The 17,546-nt window shown below is 47.4% G+C and overlaps 2 protein-coding genes across 3 annotated transcripts in view; one reads left to right on the top strand and one right to left on the bottom strand.

Annotated features, from left to right (window-relative positions):
* Positions 1 to 17,546, bottom strand: part of ASB10 (ankyrin repeat and SOCS box containing 10) — a 127,929-nt gene that overhangs the window by 23,279 nt on the left and 87,104 nt on the right. The gene's annotated exons all lie outside the window — the stretch shown is intronic.
* On the top strand, positions 12,479 to 17,526 carry LOC141264110 (uncharacterized). Its single transcript, XM_073676425.1, has 4 exons — positions 12,479 to 13,188; positions 14,420 to 14,826; positions 16,572 to 16,753; positions 17,231 to 17,526. Exons 1-4 carry the CDS (start codon positions 12,490 to 12,492, stop codon positions 17,524 to 17,526), a joined length of 1,584 nt encoding a protein of 527 aa, XP_073532526.1. The 5' UTR covers positions 12,479 to 12,489.

The following is a 17,546-nucleotide window of genomic DNA, read 5'->3' as shown; positions in this document are numbered from 1 at the left end:
AGAGTGTTAGAGGGGAGGCCACAGAGCAGGAGGTTGCAGTAGTCGAGGTGGGAGATGATGAGGGCGTGCACTGGTGTTTTTGCAGATTCATGGTTGAGGAATGTGCGGATCCTGGAGATATTTTTGAGTTGGAGTCGGCAGGAAGAGCAAAGGGCTTGGATATGTGGTGTAAAGGAGAGATCAGAGTCCAGGGTTACCCTGAGCCCGAGGCAGCGAGCTTGTGGGACTGATTTTTGTAGATTTTTAATAATAATATTTGTATTTAGATATAATAAAATTTGATAGGTTTGTAAAATATATATGAATTCTGGAGTACTATTTTCCTCTATATGATAAAATGCCCCCATATATTTTAGTGCCCCCATACATTGCACCCCCACACACTGTATCCCCATACAATGTAGTGACTCTGTTCATGCGGAGATTTGCTCTGACATATGCTAATGTATAGCAGATATTGGGAATAATGCTGTGTCTGTGGACAATATTATTTACTTAAATATATGGGGGCACTACACTTTATGGGGGCACAATGTATGGGCACTAAACTGGCATATTTGCAATTCCCCAGAAAAAAGCCTGGCGTGGATGTTACAAAATAGTCACTGCAGCCATACATGAATTGATGAGGTGCAGTTTCTATAATGGGGTCATTTTGTTTTTTTTTCTGTTGTTCTGGCACCTTTGGGGCTCCGTAAATGTCGCCCGCAAACTATTCTAGCAAACTCTGTGCTCCAAAAGCCAAAGGGCGCTCCTTCCTTCCTTCCTTCTCAGCCCCAGGCCCAACCGTAATTTCTGATGACATTTGGGGCATCACAGCGTTCGGGAGAAATTGCACAATAAATTATGGGGTCCAGTTTCACCTATTAACCCTTGTGTACCTGAGAAATTCTCAGCAAATAGATATGACTTTTTTTCTGCTGAAAATATAGTTTATTTCCATGTCTCAATGTTATAAAATTCTTTGAGTCACATGTGGGGTCAAAATACTCACTAAAGCCCCAGATGAATTCCTTAGGCAGAGGAGTTTCCAATATGGGGTCACCTCGGGGGGTTTCTGCTGTTCTGGCACCTCAGGGGTTCGGTTAATGGAGCCTACAATCTATTCACACGGAATCTGCGTTTTAAAAGCCAAGTAGCTCCTTCCCATCCGATCCCAGCCGCATGCTCATACAGTAGTGTACAACCACATATAGGGCACTGCCACATTCGGGAGAAATTGTATAGCAAATTGTAAGGTCAAATTTCTCCCATTACCTCTCGTGTAAATTATAAATTTGGTGCTAATGTAGTGGTGCCCGAAGAACACCGCAAGGCAGGATTCAAGTACGGCACAGCAGACGAGGAGGCAGAAACAAAACACCGGCTTTATTAAGTAAAAAGAGAATATATGCCAGAAGATCAGAATAACAGGTTTTTATAACGATGATATGAATAACATGAATATAAGGAGATATAGCTGAAGGTATCACAGAATATGCTCCAGCTATGGCAATGACAGTACAATACAAACCGTATAAATCAGGTTTACAAACTACTCTCAGCTAATTCACTATCTGGCTTTTTCGCTAATCGGGCCACGCTACTACAGCGTCCTAACGAAAGAGAAAACTGAGCTACACCCTCACACAGGCCAGTACCGGTGTTTCACTCACAATTGTGCAGATTAGGAATAAACAGACAGCTGCTGCTTGGTTCTGATGTAGCTGAGCCGGATGAGTTACGCTTGAATTCTTTCTCCTGTATATTTGGTCTTTTTCTCTCTTCCAGTCAGGCAAGTCTTATTCCCCTCTCAACGACGAGGGATGGCTGATACACTGTGTTTTCTGTTACCTCAAGTCACTAATCTTCAGGGAAGCTGTTCCGGAGGAGTGATGCAGCTCTTTACTTTTGGACACAGTTCTGACAACCAATCTTGCAATAGTCCAGTTAGTCCTAATTCTTTTACCTTCAACAGTACACACCAAAATAACAGGGTGGGGGCGACTAGTCCAAGAGCAATAATCAGAGAGGAGCATGGTCTCTTAAAGCCAAAGTCCAGTAAGGGCTTGCTGTATAGTCAGGAAAAGAATAAAGGCTCTATGCAGCAGAATACATAACAGGGTCACTTTTGTTACAATGCATACGGGTGGGCCAAATAAACTGATCAGCATTGTACCTGTCTGATGGAACCCCTGCATTTGGCCTACTGGATGTCCAGAGATCATGACTGTCCTGCATGGGAACAGCGGCCGTAGGACTGTACTCTTCAGCTGAAGGTTCGGATGGAGCCTGGGGTTCCTTCCTTCTGTGAGCTGGCAATGGTTCTGTGTTGGGAATGTCAACATCCACAGACTGGGGACCTTCCACAGTTCACCAAAGTTACTGTCTGGGAAAGTCGGCCTTGATGAAGGAACAGGAGAAGTAACTCTTGGGACAGATGTAGGATCTTCAGAGCTGCATGGCCGTAACATATTCTTGTGTAGAGATCTTGGATCAAACTCCTCATTTTCAGCTTGTACTTCGTACACTGGACCGTTGGGATACACTCTCTTGATCACTTTGTATGGTTGTACCTCCCAATGTTCACTCAGCTTCTCCTTGGGGCGTTTTTCTCATACCACCACTCGGTCTCCAGACTGGAGCGGAACTTCCTGAATTGGAGATTGGCTGTTATACGTCTTTTCTTGTAACCGCTGGCCTGCTAGCCAGAGGATGGTCTGAAGTCGTCGACGGTGCTCTTTCACCCAGAAGGTGGTAGATCGTTCAAATAGATCCTCTGACTGTTCCAGATTTAGTCTGATGATTTCTCGGCTGGCTCTACCAAACAGTAGAATGTATGGGGTATAACCTGTGGTGGTGTGAACCCTATTGTTATATGTCCAGACTAGTTCTGTAGTTGTTGGGGTTTTGTTCCATAACCCCCATAGAACCTACTGGCATATGTGATGACTCTTTCATGCCGGGTTCTAGGTGTTGGCCATTGTTGTATTGCAGCTACTTTGGCTTGGGAAGGCAAGACTCCATCCTGGGACACCTTGTGGCCCAGGTACTCAATCTCTTTCTTGAAAAGATGACACTTCTTTGGTTTTATCTTCAGGCCATGGACCCGTGATCGTTCAAACACCTGCCCGAGTCTGTCCAGATATTACTGAAAGGTAGCAGAGTACACAATGATATCATCCAAGTATATCAGAGTAGCTTCAAAGTTCACCCAAGCACTTCTCCGTCAAAGGTTGGAACGTTCCCGGTGCATTGGACGGTACGAATGGCATTCTATTAAATTCAAACAGTCCCATGGGGAGTATGAACACTGTCTTTGCCTTGTCTTTTTCTGCCACTGGTACCTGCCAGTATCGACTAGCTAAATCCAGAGTAGAGAAGTATTTAGCTTTCCCCAGGGAAGTCAAGGACTCTTCGATATGGGGCAGGGGATATTAGTCTCGCATGGTGCACACGTTCAACCGCCTGTAGTCCACACAAAAACGAAGGGTTCCGTCCTTTTTGACAAGCACCACTGGGGCTGCCCATGGGCCCTGACTACTCTGCACCACTCCCAAATCTAACATCTGTTTCAACAAGGACTTCACCTCCTGGTACAGCTTGGTGGGTATCTGTCGATATCTTTCTCGAATCGGAGGAATGTCCCCTGTCGGTATCTCATGGGTGATGGCGTCCATGCAGCCGAAGTCTTTGGCGAGTTGGGAAAATGTGGCCTGATTCTCCCACAGCGTTGCTTTAACTGCTTGTATCCTATCCGGATCAAGAGCTTTCAAATCCACCCCCATATGGGTCAAGAGGGCTCGCCCATTCCATTCTGAAGTCAGGACCCCCTTCTCATTGGCCGTGATGGCCAGGGTCCAGACTGCATCATCATCTTCTTGGACCACTGACAGTGTCCGGGCCACCAGGACATTCTGGCCTATCTCACCTAGGCCCACCGGCTCAATAGCCACTTCCGTACCTTCAAGCTTGCGGAAACTTCCCACAGGCAGTGGTGGGAGGATGGTCTCCCAATCCCAAGAGGGAAGGTGAGGGATGCACTTTCCAGCAATCAGATAATTCCCACAGACTGGTGTATCGGGACGCTCTTATGTGTCCCACAGACGGGGATCGGGTACGCATCGGGAGCTGTGATGGCATTTAGCCTCCTGTAGTCCACGCAGAACCGGGTGGTCCGGTCCTTTTTCGGGTACAGGACTACAGACGAGGCTCACCCACTTTTTGAACTTTGGATCACCCCTAGGCCCAACATCTCATCTATCTCCGCCTTCATGTCTTTCTGCACCTCTAGGGAGACCCGGTAAGCAGGCTGACAGACTGGGGGTGACTCCCTGTGTCTACCTGGTGGACAGCTAGCTGCGTCCTCCAGGGTACACCCGTGAAGAGGGTCAAGTAAGGCCGGAACACCTCCTGCAGCTGGGACTTCTGGTCCATGGATAGCTGCGGGTTGAATTCCACGTCCTCAATAGACCCGCCGTCCCGGGCAGCGGCCATTAAGTCCACCAGGACTTCTGTCTCACCTTCTTCTGGGACGCTACATGCAGGAAGGGCACAGGCCTCCCAGTCATGATGAGCTTTCATCATGTTGACGTGGAAGACCTTCTGCCTCTTCCTGGCATGGTCAATGGTGACCACGTAGTTCACGTCATTGAGGAGCTGGCATCTGGGGTATGGGCCTTCCCAGGCCTCCTGAAGCTTGTTCTGGGTCATGGGGACTAGGACCCACACCTTCTGACCCACTTCGTACACCCACTCCCGGGCATTCCGGTCGTACCACAGCTTCTGGTTGGCCTGGGCCTGCACCATATTCTCATGCACAGGCTGTGTTATTGCCTGCATTTTGTCACGGAGCCGCATGACATACTCTATGACGGACACTTCGGGTGAGTTCAGTTCCCTTTCCCAGGATTCTCTTACCAGACCAAAGGGCCCCCGGACTCGTCTGCCATACAGGAGCTCGAAGGGGGAGAACCCCGTTGAGGCCTGTGGTACCTCTCTGTAAGCAAAGAGCAGGTGTGGGAGGTACGGCTCCCAGTCGCGCCCATGGGACTCAACCATCATGTTAAGCATCTGCTTAAGGGTACCATTGAATCGTTCACACAAACCATTGGTCTGTGGGTGATACGAACTTGATACCAGGTGCTGCACCTGCATTTTCTTACAGAGAGCTTCCATTAAACGAGACATGAACTGAGTCCCCTGGTCTGTGAGCATCTCCCTGGGAAATGCTACCCGTGAAAAATGGCCAGCAGGGCATCCGCCACCTTATCGGCTCGAATGGACGACAGAGCTACTGCCTCTGGGTACCGTGTAGCATAGTCTACCACAGTAAGGATGAACTGCTTTCCAGAGCTGCTGGGTATGGCGAGCGGGCCAATGATGTCCACAGCAATCCTCTGGAAGGGCTCCTCTATCACTGGCAAAGGGATCAGGGGAGCCTTGGGGGCCCGCCCCGACTTCCCCACTCTTCGACACGTGATACAGGAGCGGCAGTAGTTGGCAATGTCTGTCCCCATTTGGGGCCAATAGATGTGGTGCGACAGCCGGGCCTTGGTTTTGCGGCCCCCTAAGTGTCTAGCTAGTGGAATCTCATGGGCAACCCTCAGCAACTCCTCCCTAAACTGATGGGGCACGACCAGCTGTCTCTCCCTCATCCACTCCTGTTGGAGGTTACAGGGGACCTTTTCTCGGTGCAACCTCCCCTTATCCCAGAATACCCTCTCCTTATCGGATTTGGAGATGGGCTTCTCTGCGAGGTCCCTTAACTACTCTAGGCTGACATCCGTGCGCAGAGCCGCCTGGAACTCCTGGCTGGAGGTAGCCAGAAGCGACGTTAGGGCCCCCACCTCGCTGGAACTGTCAGGGACTGGCTCTGGGTCCTCAGCCGGTTCTGTTGTCCAACCATGGGATGAGGGCCCGGAAGGCAGCGCATTGCTTGCATTCTTGGTACTCATACTCCGGGTGACAGCAGCTATGTAAGCCGTCCCCCCGGAGGACAACAACTCCTTACCATCAGCCTGACAGGCTGGAGGCACCACCTCCCCATCAACCCCCAATACCTCAGGAGCCGTGTCAGTCATGGGGCAGTTGCTACCGGCCAAGTCACAGTCCGTCGTGACACTGGTCAGCGGCACGGGACAACTGGCTTCAAGGTCCCCGTGCCTGCTCCCATCGCCCTTAGCACTCATGCTGGCTCCATCTTGGGGATCCTCAGCAAAGTCACCCCGCAGGGCGACATGGCTGGGCACTCCATTACCACAATACGTATCATCATTATGCATCATATTAGTGTTCATATCATTGGCATTTTCATCACAGACGTCATTTGTGGCATTATATGACATATCAGATCTGGGAGGGTGTGGCGCCACTGAGGATTCGACCGCCACAGGGATGCTGCACCTCTTTAATGGGGTGTAGTGTTCCTCCTTTGAGGTAAGAATAGTGCGATGGTCAGGACCCTACCTCCACATCCAACACCACACTTCTCCCACCAGAGGGGGCTAGTAAGCAATAGGTGCTGCCCCTACTGGAATCGAGAGACTGGGGAACCAAGAGATAGGGGAACCAATTAGTGGAGGATTCACATTTCAGTGACACTTTAAATTTCATATTTAATAGACAACCATCTTGGTTCTGGGTTCTTTGATCGTGACCTTCCTCTCTGAGCGTGGATCCTGTGTGGACCTGCAGCAGATGGAGACACGGCCCTCGTACTCCGGCCTTGGGTCGAGGGGCAGGTTGCAGATTATGTATGTCTCAGCCCGGTCAAGGACCATGACCAAGAAGGCCCGGAGCTTAGGAGTGTAGCTCCACCGCAAATGGATCCCAGGGGGATGCAGACGAAGCGGTATATGCCACCTGTCCTTGCAAACCTGATATATTCAGAGGGATTCCGGCTGTAAGAGGGGTACCGGCCCCCGACACCTGACCTCGCTACTCTACATCCTGGTCAGGGAAGCCCAGTAGGCCCTGAGGATCCCACCGGGTAACGGAAGGAGCGGAGCTGCCACCCGTTCCCTTTTTCTGAGTGAAGTTCAGAGGGAGACCCAGCCTATCTACATACACACACAGACAGGAAAGGACCCGGTTTGAAGTCTAGGAACACTCTGGTGCGGGGTCCTGATTGAACACTGGACTTACTCGGAGGTTGTCGGACCCCCTTCGTCTCTGGTGACCGCAGAACTCCGCGAGGAGCAGGGAGAAGCCTTCCAACTGCCATCTCCACCGTGAGAAAAAAAAGCACTACAACGCCCAGCATCACCATCTGCACCTACACTGCCCTGGAGCTGTGCTCTGCCTGTGGAGAGCCGCACCAACCCAGCTGCCCTAACATCTGCTCCAGAGGTCTGCAGCAGCGCCGGCACCCATTACCGGGAACCACAGGTGGCGTCACGAGACAAAACTGTTATTCATCCCTTCAAGTAACAAACCCCTTTTAAAGAGTGACCCCAGGGTACGGGCCCGGGAGCCGACCGCCATGACATCTCACAGAAGGTCAAGGCCCGGGTACCGAGTTTCCCCCATATCCCCCTGGGCGAGTCACTTGCATGTGTGTATATGCCTGTGTGTGTATATGCCTGTGTGTGTGTATATACGTGTGTGTATATGCCTGTGTGTGTGTATATGCTTGTGTGTGTATATGCCTGTGTGTGTATATGCCTGTGTGTGTGTGTATATATATGCCTGTGTGTGTATATGCCTGTGTGTGTGTATATACGTGTGTGTGTGTATATACGTGTGTGTGTGTATATGCCTGTGTGTGTGTGTGTATATGCCTGTGTGTGTATATGCCTGTGTGTGTATATGCCTGTGTGTATATGCCTGTGTGTGTATATGCCTGTGTGTGTATATGCCTGTGTGTGTATATACGTGTGTGTGTGTGTATATGCCTGTGTGTGTGTGTGTGTGTATATATATGCCTGTGTGTGTGTATATATATGCCTGTGTGTGTTTATGCCTGTGTGTGTATATATATGCCTGTGTGTGTATATGCCTGTGTGTGTGTATATGCCTCTGTGTATATGCCTGTGTGTGTATATGCCTGTGTGTGTGTATATATATGCCTGTGTGTGTATATGCCTGTGTGTGTGTATATGCCTGTGTGTATATGCCTGTGTGTGTATATGCCTGTGTGTGTGTATATGCCTGTGTGTGTATATGCCTGTGTGTGTATATGCCTGTGTGTGTATATATATGCCTGTGTGTGTATAAGCCTATGTGTGTATATGCCTGTGTGTGTATATTCCTGTGTGTGTGTATATGCCTGTGTGTGTATATTCCTGTGTGTGTGTATATGCCTGTGTGTGTATATGCCTGTGTGTGTATATGCCTGTGTGTGTGTATATGCCTGTGTGTGTGTATATATATGCCTGTGTGTGTATAAGCCTATGTGTGTATATGCCTGTGTGTGTATATGCCTGTGTGTGTATATGCCTGTGTGTGTGTATATGCCTGTGTGTGTATATGCCTGTGTGTGTGTATATGCCTGTGTGTGTGTGTGTATATATGCCTGTGTGTGTATAAGCCTATGTGTGTATATGCCTGTGTGTGTGTATATGCCTGTGTGTGTGTATATGCCTGTGTGTATATGCCTGTGTGTGTGTATATGCAATGTGTGTATATGCCTGTGTGTGTGTATATGCCTGTGTGTGTATATGCCTGTGTGTGTATATGCCTGTGTGTGTGTATATGCCTGTGTGTGTATATGCCTGTGTGTGTGTATATGCCTGTGTGTGTATATGCCTGTGTGTGTATATGCCTGTGTGTGTGTGTATATTCCTGTGTGTGTGTATATATATGCCTGTGTGTGTATATGCCTGTGTGTGTATATGCCTGTGTGTGTATATGCCTGTGTGTGTGTGTATATATATGCCTGTGTGTGTATAAGCCTATGTGTGTATATGCCTGTGTGTGTGTATATGCCTGTGTGTGTGTATATGCAATGTGTGTATATGCCTGTGTGTGTATATGCCTGTGTGTGTGTATATGCAATGTGTGTATATGCCTGTGTGTGTATATGCCTGTGTGTGTATATTCCTGTGTGTGTGTATATGCCTGTGTGTGTGTATATGCCTGTGTGTGTATATGCCTGTGTGTGTATAAGCCTGTGTGTGTATATGCCTGTGTGTGTGTATATTCCTGTGTGTGTGTATATATATGCCTATGTGTGTATATGCCTGTGTGTGTATATGCCTGTGTGTGTGTGTATATTCCTGTGTGTGTGTGTATATATATGCCTGTGTGTGTATATTCCTGTGTGTGTATATGCCTGTGTGTGTATATGCCTGTGTGTGTGTGTATATATATGCCTGTGTGTGTATATTCCTGTGTGTGTGTGTATATTCCTGTGTGTGTATGTGTGTATATGCTTGTGTGTATAAGCCTATGTGTGTATATATGCAATGTGTGTGTGTATATGCCTGTGTGTGTATATATGCAATGTGTGTGTGTATATGCCTGTGTGTATATGCCTGTGTGTGTGTGTATATTCCTGTGTGTGTATATATGCCTGTGTGTGTATATGCCTGTGTGTGTGTATATGCCTGTGTGTGTATATGCCTGTGTGTGTGTATATGCCTGTGTGTGTATATTCCTATGTGTGTATATGCCTGTGTGTGTGTATATGCCTGCGTGTGTGTGTATATATGCCTGCATATGTGTGTATGTGTGTATGTATTTGAGTGCCTGCATGTCTACATGTGTATATATGTCTTCACACGTGTGTGCATGCTTCCCTGCGTGTCTGCATTTTTGTGTGTGATTGTCTGAGTGTGTCTGTGCATTTCTGTGTGTGCTTGCCTGCGTGTGTATGTGTCCCCATTTCTGTGAGTCTGTGTATCTGCGTGTGTATATTAGGGCTCTTTCACATGTCCTGATATTGACGGGACTGGAGATATCCGTGTCCACCTGTGTGTCATCCGTGTGACACGTACCGGCGCTTGGGAATCCGTGTACAATTAGCGCTGTTCCCAAGAGCTGGGTGCTGAGCGCTTGCCCTCATCATGGATCCCTGCCGGCGCTGCGATCAGCAGCAGCGGGGTCAATGATGAGAGTAGTGGTCTACTCCCGCCGTGTCCAACTGTAAAAATAGGAATAAAATAAAAAATCCTTATACTCACCTCTCCTAAGTGTCACCTGCTGTAATCCGTGCGAGCGCTTATGCCGAGGAGAACGACTCCTGCAGCGAGCGGGCCCCGGAGCTGCGCTCAACAAGGGGTGCCCTGTCAATCACTGAGCGCAGCTCCGGGGCCCGCTCGCTGCAGGAGTCGTTCTCCTCGGCATGAGCGCTCGCACGGATTACAGCAGGTGACACTTAGGAGAGGTGAGTATAAGGATTTTTTATTTTATTCCTATTTTTACAGTTGGACACGGCGGGAGTAGACTACTACTCTCATATGCCTGTGTGTGTGTGTGTATATATATGCCTGTGTGTGTATATGCCTGTGTGTGTGTATATGCCTGTGTGTGTGTTTATGCCTGTGTGTGTTTATGCCTGTGTGTGTGTATATACGTGTGTGTGTGTATATGCCTGTGTGTGTATATGCCTGTGTGTGTGTATATATATATGCCTGTGTGTGTATATGCCTGTGTGTGTGTATATATATATGCCTGTGTGTGTATATGCCTGTGTGTGTGTATATATATATGCCTGTGTGTGTATATGCCTGTGTGTGTTTATGCCTGTGTGTGTGTATATACGTGTGTGTGTGTATATGCCTGTGTGTGTGTATATATATATGCCTGTGTGTGTATATATGTCTGTGAGACGGGCACTGACGATGATGACCACCATTACTGCTGCTACTGGACACAGCCACTGCTGTTATGAATTTTCACTGTTATTTGCTTTTTTCACTTTAACCAGAAAATCTGCTGCTGGGCCGCAGACACCAGAACACAGGAGTCATAAGGGTGGGACACCTGATGTCATATCTAGCTGCCCATTAGCATCCAGAGCCTCTCCCCCTCCAACTCGCAGCTAGCAGGAGGGGAAGGAGCGCTGGACACACATGACCTGCTTGTCCCTGCTCCTGCCTGAGCACATTCTGCGAGTAGGGCCGCATGGCTAATTATCTATTCACTGCCAGTCCCTCCTCCTCTTTTCTTTTAGGCTACTGATCACATGCTGGCTTTCTCCCTGCTGATCCTCTACAACTGTCAGCGGCGCTGCGGACCGGCTGAAAAACCCCAACGGCCCGGTCCTGGTCCACGGACCGGCGGTTGGGGACCTCTGCTCTATGGGGTTCAGATCAGGTGAACAAGGGGCCATGTCATTATTTTTTCTTCTTTTAGACCTTTACTGGCCAGCCACGCTGTGGAGTAGTTGGATGCATGTGATGGAGCATTGTCCTGCATGAAAATCATGTTTTTCTTGAACGATACCGACTTCTTCCTGTACCACTGCTTGAAGAAGTTGTCTTCCAGAAACTGGCAGTAGGTCTGGGAGTTGAGCTTCACTCCATCCTCAACCCGAAAAGGTCCCACAAGTTCATCTTAGATGATACCAGCCCATACCAGTACCCCACCTCCACCTTGCTGGCGTCTGAGTCGGAGTGGAGCTCTCTGCCCTTTACTGATCCAGCCTCTGGCCCATCCATCTGGCCCATCAAGAGTCACTCTCATTTCATCAGTCCAGAAAACCTTTGAAAAATCAGTCTTAAGATATTTCTTGGCCCATTCTTGACGTTTTATCTTATGTTTCTTGCTCACATGTGGTGGTTTTTCAGCCTTCCTTACCTTGGCCATGTCCCTGAGCATCGCACACCTTGTGCTTTTTGATACTCCAGTAACGTTCCAGCTCTGAAATATGGTAAAACTGGTGGTGAATGGCATCTTGGCAGCTTCACGCTTGATTTTCCTCAATTCATGGGCAGTTATTTTGCACCTATTTTGGCCAACACGCTTCTTGCGACCCTGTTGGCTATTTGCCATGAAACTCTTGATTGTTCGGTGATCACGCTTCAAAAGTTTGGAAATTTCAAGACTGCTGCCTCCCTCTGCAAGACGTCTCACAATATTGGACTTTTCAGAGCCGTCAAATCTCTCTTCTGACCCATTTTGCCAAAGGAAAGGAAGTTGCCTAATAATTAAGCCCACCTTATATAGGGTGTTGATGTCATTAGACAACACCCCTCCTCATTACAGAGATGCACATCACCAGATTTACTTCATTCATTCATTTTCTTTTTTTGATCTAATAATCACCCATTGTCACTGTATTCATATTTATATCCCTTGTGTCACCATTGTATATTTATAATCGACTAATAAAATATTGTTGTTTTATGCCATTCTTACTCGCTTTCGCTTCTTCTATTCTGTTTTTTGAGTAGGCATCTCTTACTTACGGTCATGAGTGGTGAGCAGGCTCCTTTTGTCACCACTTACCAGTGAGTTTTTAACATGTTGGCCAAAGTGTTTCTTATTACTTACCTCTGTGTTTTCACAGTTCTTCTCAGGCCGGCCATGGATTTTCGTGCTTGAGACCACACATGGCTCGCTCAAATGAATGACATATCGGGTGATACGTTGGATCTGAATTATGGTGGAACTGGGGCACAGCAAGGCACACGGGAGAATATAGTGAAGCTGAAGGGTCTGCTCAGGCGCAGGACACGCACGTGGTGGAATAAAGCCTTTTTATTTAAGTATATCGAAAAATCCCTCATCCCTAGAGGGTTACGGATCCAGATCTTCCCCTCGTTCCCCATCATGGATGAGACCTTTAAAACCAAATGGGAGGATCTGGCTAACACATGCTCGGTTGGTTTCCTGACCCTCTTAAGGGACCTTAATGAAACTTCCCTTGGGGTAATGGAGTCAGAAATTGAGCTAATCCAGACCCAACTTCAGAAAGAACTGGATCCAGCTAAGCTCAAACAATTAAATGACGAGGTGGACCTTGAGTGCCAGAGATGGGTCAAGGAGATTCATGCCAATAAACTTCAGAAATTAAGTCGGGATATTAATGATAAGCAAACCGGATCTGTATATAGGTGGCGTAGTACGAACGCCAGATCTCGGTCTAGATCCCGTAAGAACCATCCCTCGCGCTCCAGGTCCACCTCGTTTGCTTCATCTCTATCTACTGACGAACAATCATCTGCGGGGAATTTGGACGCTTGTCATGCATTGGACGTTCCATCAATGTCACAGGTTCAGACCAGACCCACTCATAAGAAAAAACGTACTATTCCTTTTCAGGTGAGTGACCCTCCGGGGGGGCTCCGTAGTATTAATTTATCTCCCCATATTCTTACTCGGGCACAGATGGAGGTCCTTAGTTTTGGACTTTCTTTTTCACCAATGGGTTTGATTATTTTACAGCCCTTAAGGACCTCCATCTGTTTGCCCGTAAACTCATTTTGAAAAAATTACATTTCAGAGCATCTGGTGAGGGGACCTCTGTGACTGCGGCGGAGAGGGAGGCCTTGGCTAATTTAGAGGACCTCCTTCTGGAGCAGGAGCAATCGTTGACAGGTGGGTCATTACAAACAAGACACCCCAGGTCTACAAGATTCCCTCCCTTGTCCCTGAGCCCAGCGATAGAGCAGTTTGTGCGTCTGGTGGCGGGCGACTTGAGACGCCTCCCTACACGGAGACGCCATGACAATCTTACCTATTCTCAGCGCACAGCACTTCGGGAATTACAATCATTACCCGATATTGTTATCAAGCCAGCGGACAAGGAAGGCAATGTTGTTCTTTGGCCTTGCTCTCTATATGAGAGGGAGGCCCTACGTCAACTCAGAGACACTCAAACTTACACTAGACTGTCATATAATCCCACGGCCTCCTTCTCCGACGCACTCCAGGGTATCTTAGGTCGAGCCTGTGATCGGGGTTTGATTGATAGAAGGACCATGGAGGCACTTACCATCCGCTTCCCCAAAATGGCTACCTTCTATCTTCTTCCGAAAATTCATAAGGATGCCGTCAACCCCCCGGGACGTCCGATCATGTCGGATCTAGAAGGCACCTTCGACCTTTAGTCGAGACCCTCCCCTCTTATATTAAAGACACGACGGACGTCCTGACTCGGGTTGATGGCGTCCTGATACCAATGATACCGAAAAGTAGGAAGAATGGGAAGCATTTAAGGAAACCAGGATGGATGAACACAGAACTTAAACACATGCTAAAAAGAAAGAAAGAAATGTTTATTAAATGGAAAGAGGGAGGCATATCTAAAGAAGATTATAATGCAGTCTGCAGATCCTGCAGGGCACGTATCAGGTTAGCTAAAGCTGACAATGAATTAAGGCTTGCAAGAGATGTCAAAAGCAATAAAAAAGGATTTTGGGGGTATGTCAAAAGTAAAAGAAAAGTCAAAGATGCTATAGGATTTTTACAGGATGAAAATGGAGAAATGGTAAGAGAGGATGTTGAGAAGGCCGAACTTTTTAATTCCTATTTTGCATCTGTTTTCTCTCAGAAAGAAAATGTAACATCAACTGATCTTCACTGTCCTTTTAAAGGAATAGAGCAATCCAAGTTGTCTGTAAACAGAGAGATTGTGAGGGAATATTTAGCTAACATAAATGAGTTCAAGTCTCCAGGTCCAGATGAATTACACCCCAGAGTACTGAAGGAGATCGTAGAAGAAATTTTAGAACCACTCTCCATAATCTTTGAAAATTCTTGGAGAACAGGAGAAGTCCCAGAAGACTGGAGAAGAGCAAATGTTGTTCCTATCTTCAAAAAGGGGAAGAAGGTGGACCCAGGGAACTATAGGCCGGTGAGTCTGACTTCTATACCAGGAAAGATCTTTGAACAAATTATTAAACAACATGTCTGTAAGTACATGGATAAGAATGAAGTGCTTAACCAGAGTCAGCATGGGTTTGTAACTAACAAGTCATGTCAGACTAACTTAATTTCCTTCTATGACAGAATCACTGACTGGGTGGATCAGGGAAATGCTGTAGATATAGTATATCTTGACTTCAGCAAAGCATTTGACAAAGTATCTCACACCATCCTTATTGAAAAAATGACCAAGTATGCAATGGACCAGGCAACTGTTAGGTGGATTCATAACTGGCTTAGTGATCGGACTCAAAGGGTGGTTGTAAATGGCTTCACATCCAGCTGGATGAATGTCTCAAGTGGGGTACCACAGGGCTCCGTCCTGGGACCTGTATTGTTCAACATCTTTATCAATGATTTAGATGAAGGAATTGAGGGTAAACTGATTAAATTTGCTGATGACACAAAGCTAGGAGGGATAGCTAATACTAGAGAAGAGAGAGAGAGGATTCAAAAAGACCTAAATAAACTGGAGCAGTGGGCAGCAACCAACAGAATGGTTTTTAACAGGGAAAAATGCAAAGTACTACATCTGGGCAATAAAAATGAAAAAAGCATATACAGAATGGGAGGAATAGAGCTAAGCAACAGTACATGTGAAAAAGACTTAGGTATACTAATAGATCATAGACTGAACATGAGTCAACAGTGTGATGCAGCAGCAAAAAAGGCAAATACAATTCTGGGATGTATTAACAGAAGCATACAGTCTAGATCACGTGAAGTCATTATCGGTCTTTACTCCTCTTTGGTCAGACCTCATCTGGAATACTGTGTACAGTTTTGGGCACCACATTTTAAAAAAGACATAGACAAACTGGAGCAAGTTCAGAGAAGAGCGACCAGAATGGTGACTGGTCTGCAAACCATGTCCTATGAGGAACGGTTGCAGGATTTGGGAATGTTTAGCTTGCAAAAAAGAAGACTGAGAGGAGACTTAATAGCTGTCTACAAATATGTCAAGGGCTGTCACATTGTAGAAGGATCATCTTTATTCTCATTTGCACAAGGAAAGACTAGAAGCAATGGGATGAAACTAAATGGGAGGAGACACAGATTAGATATCAGAAAAAACTTTTTGACAGTTAGGGTGATTAATGAGTGGAACAGGCTGCCACGAGAGGTGGTGAGTTCCCCTTCAATGGACGTCTTCAAACAGAGGCTGGACAGACATCTGTCTGAGATGATCTAGTGAATCCTGCTTTGAGCAGGGGGTTGGACCAGATGACCCAGGAGGTCCCTTTCAACTCTACCATTCTATGATTCTATGATTCTATGATTCTCGTCACGGCCGACGTCGAAAGCTTGTACACATGTATTGATCATAATTTGGGCCTGGACGCAGCCCGCCTCTTCCTGAGTGGTTCCGATCTGGATGGCCCCTCGAGAGAGTTTATCCTCGAGCTCCTGGAATTTGTCCTCTGCCATAATTACTTTCTGTTCAAGGATAGGGTGTACCTCCAGACACGCGGCACAGCAATGGGGGCGGCCTGTGCCCCCTCGTACGCCAATCTCTTCCTGGGCGCATGGGAGAGGGAGATTTTTGGCGTTGAGGGGACACGGGGCGCGGACCATGTCGTGTCGTGGATGAGGTACATAGATGATACTTTATTCTTTTGGCAGGGGACCGTCAAGGAGCTTGAGGATTTTATGGTGCAATTGAATTCCAACAATCGTGCAGTGAGGTTATCATATACATACAGTCCTAGGCAGATCGATTTTTTGGACATTACTTTAGAAGTGGATGCTGAATGTCGTGTCCAAATTGATCTGTTTAGGAAACCCACTGCTGTGAATTCTCTCATCCACGCTACATCCGCACATGACTCCTCTACTATCAAAGCCATCCCGATCGGACAATTTCTCAGGGTGAGGCAGATTTGCTCGACTAATTTTAAGTTTGAGAAACGTGCCTCCTACTTGGCCGAACGATTCAGACATAGGGGGTACAGCAATCGAGGTATCGGCCGTGGCTATAGAAGGGCTCGGAACACTCCCCGTGATCAACTCATCCATCCCCTTCCCACTGATAAATGGAAAAGTCCGGATAGGGTTCGCTTCATCTCTACATATAACTCTGAGTGGTGTGGGGTGCGGCGTATCCTCTCCCGACATTGGGATATACTGGGTACGGAGCCCTCCCTGAGGGAATATATTGGTGAATTTCCATGCATGACACCTCGACGATCCAATACCCTAGCAGATCTTCTGGTCTCCAGTCACTACGCCCCGCCTGGGAGAAACCCTTTTGGCTCCCGTGGCCCCACCTTGGGGACCTTTCCATGCGGTCATTGTGCCGCCTGCACTAATGACCCACGCACTACCATGTTCGCGAACTCTGACGGCTCCCATAACTTTAACATCCGCCATCACATCTCTTGTAGCACCACACATGTGATTTATCATGCTACATGTGGCTGTGGACTTATTTATGTAGGTCTTACATCCAGGGAGCTGAGAGTCAGAGTTCACGAGCATGTTAGGGACATTGGCGCGGCTAGGGTGATCCCTGATCCCCGGGAGCTCAAGACTCTACCACGGCACTTTAAATCTGCCCATAACTGTGACCCTCGATCTTTGAGGGTTTGTTGCATTGATGTGGTACACTTGGGTTCCCGGGGAGGGAACGCCAAACGCCTTTTGGCGCAAAAAGAAGCCAGGTGGATCACTACTCTTGATACTCTTTCGCCACGGGGGCTTAATGAACATCTAGGTTTCTCCTCATTTTTATGATCTCTCCTTATCGTTATTAT

This window comes from Phyllobates terribilis, unplaced genomic scaffold (genome assembly GCF_046119375.1).
Source record: "Phyllobates terribilis strain yellow unplaced genomic scaffold, ASM4611937v1 Scaffold_4__5_contigs__length_816908805, whole genome shotgun sequence".
Taxonomy (NCBI): domain Eukaryota; kingdom Metazoa; phylum Chordata; class Amphibia; order Anura; family Dendrobatidae; genus Phyllobates; species Phyllobates terribilis.
This window is presented reverse-complemented; position numbering and strand designations above follow the sequence as displayed.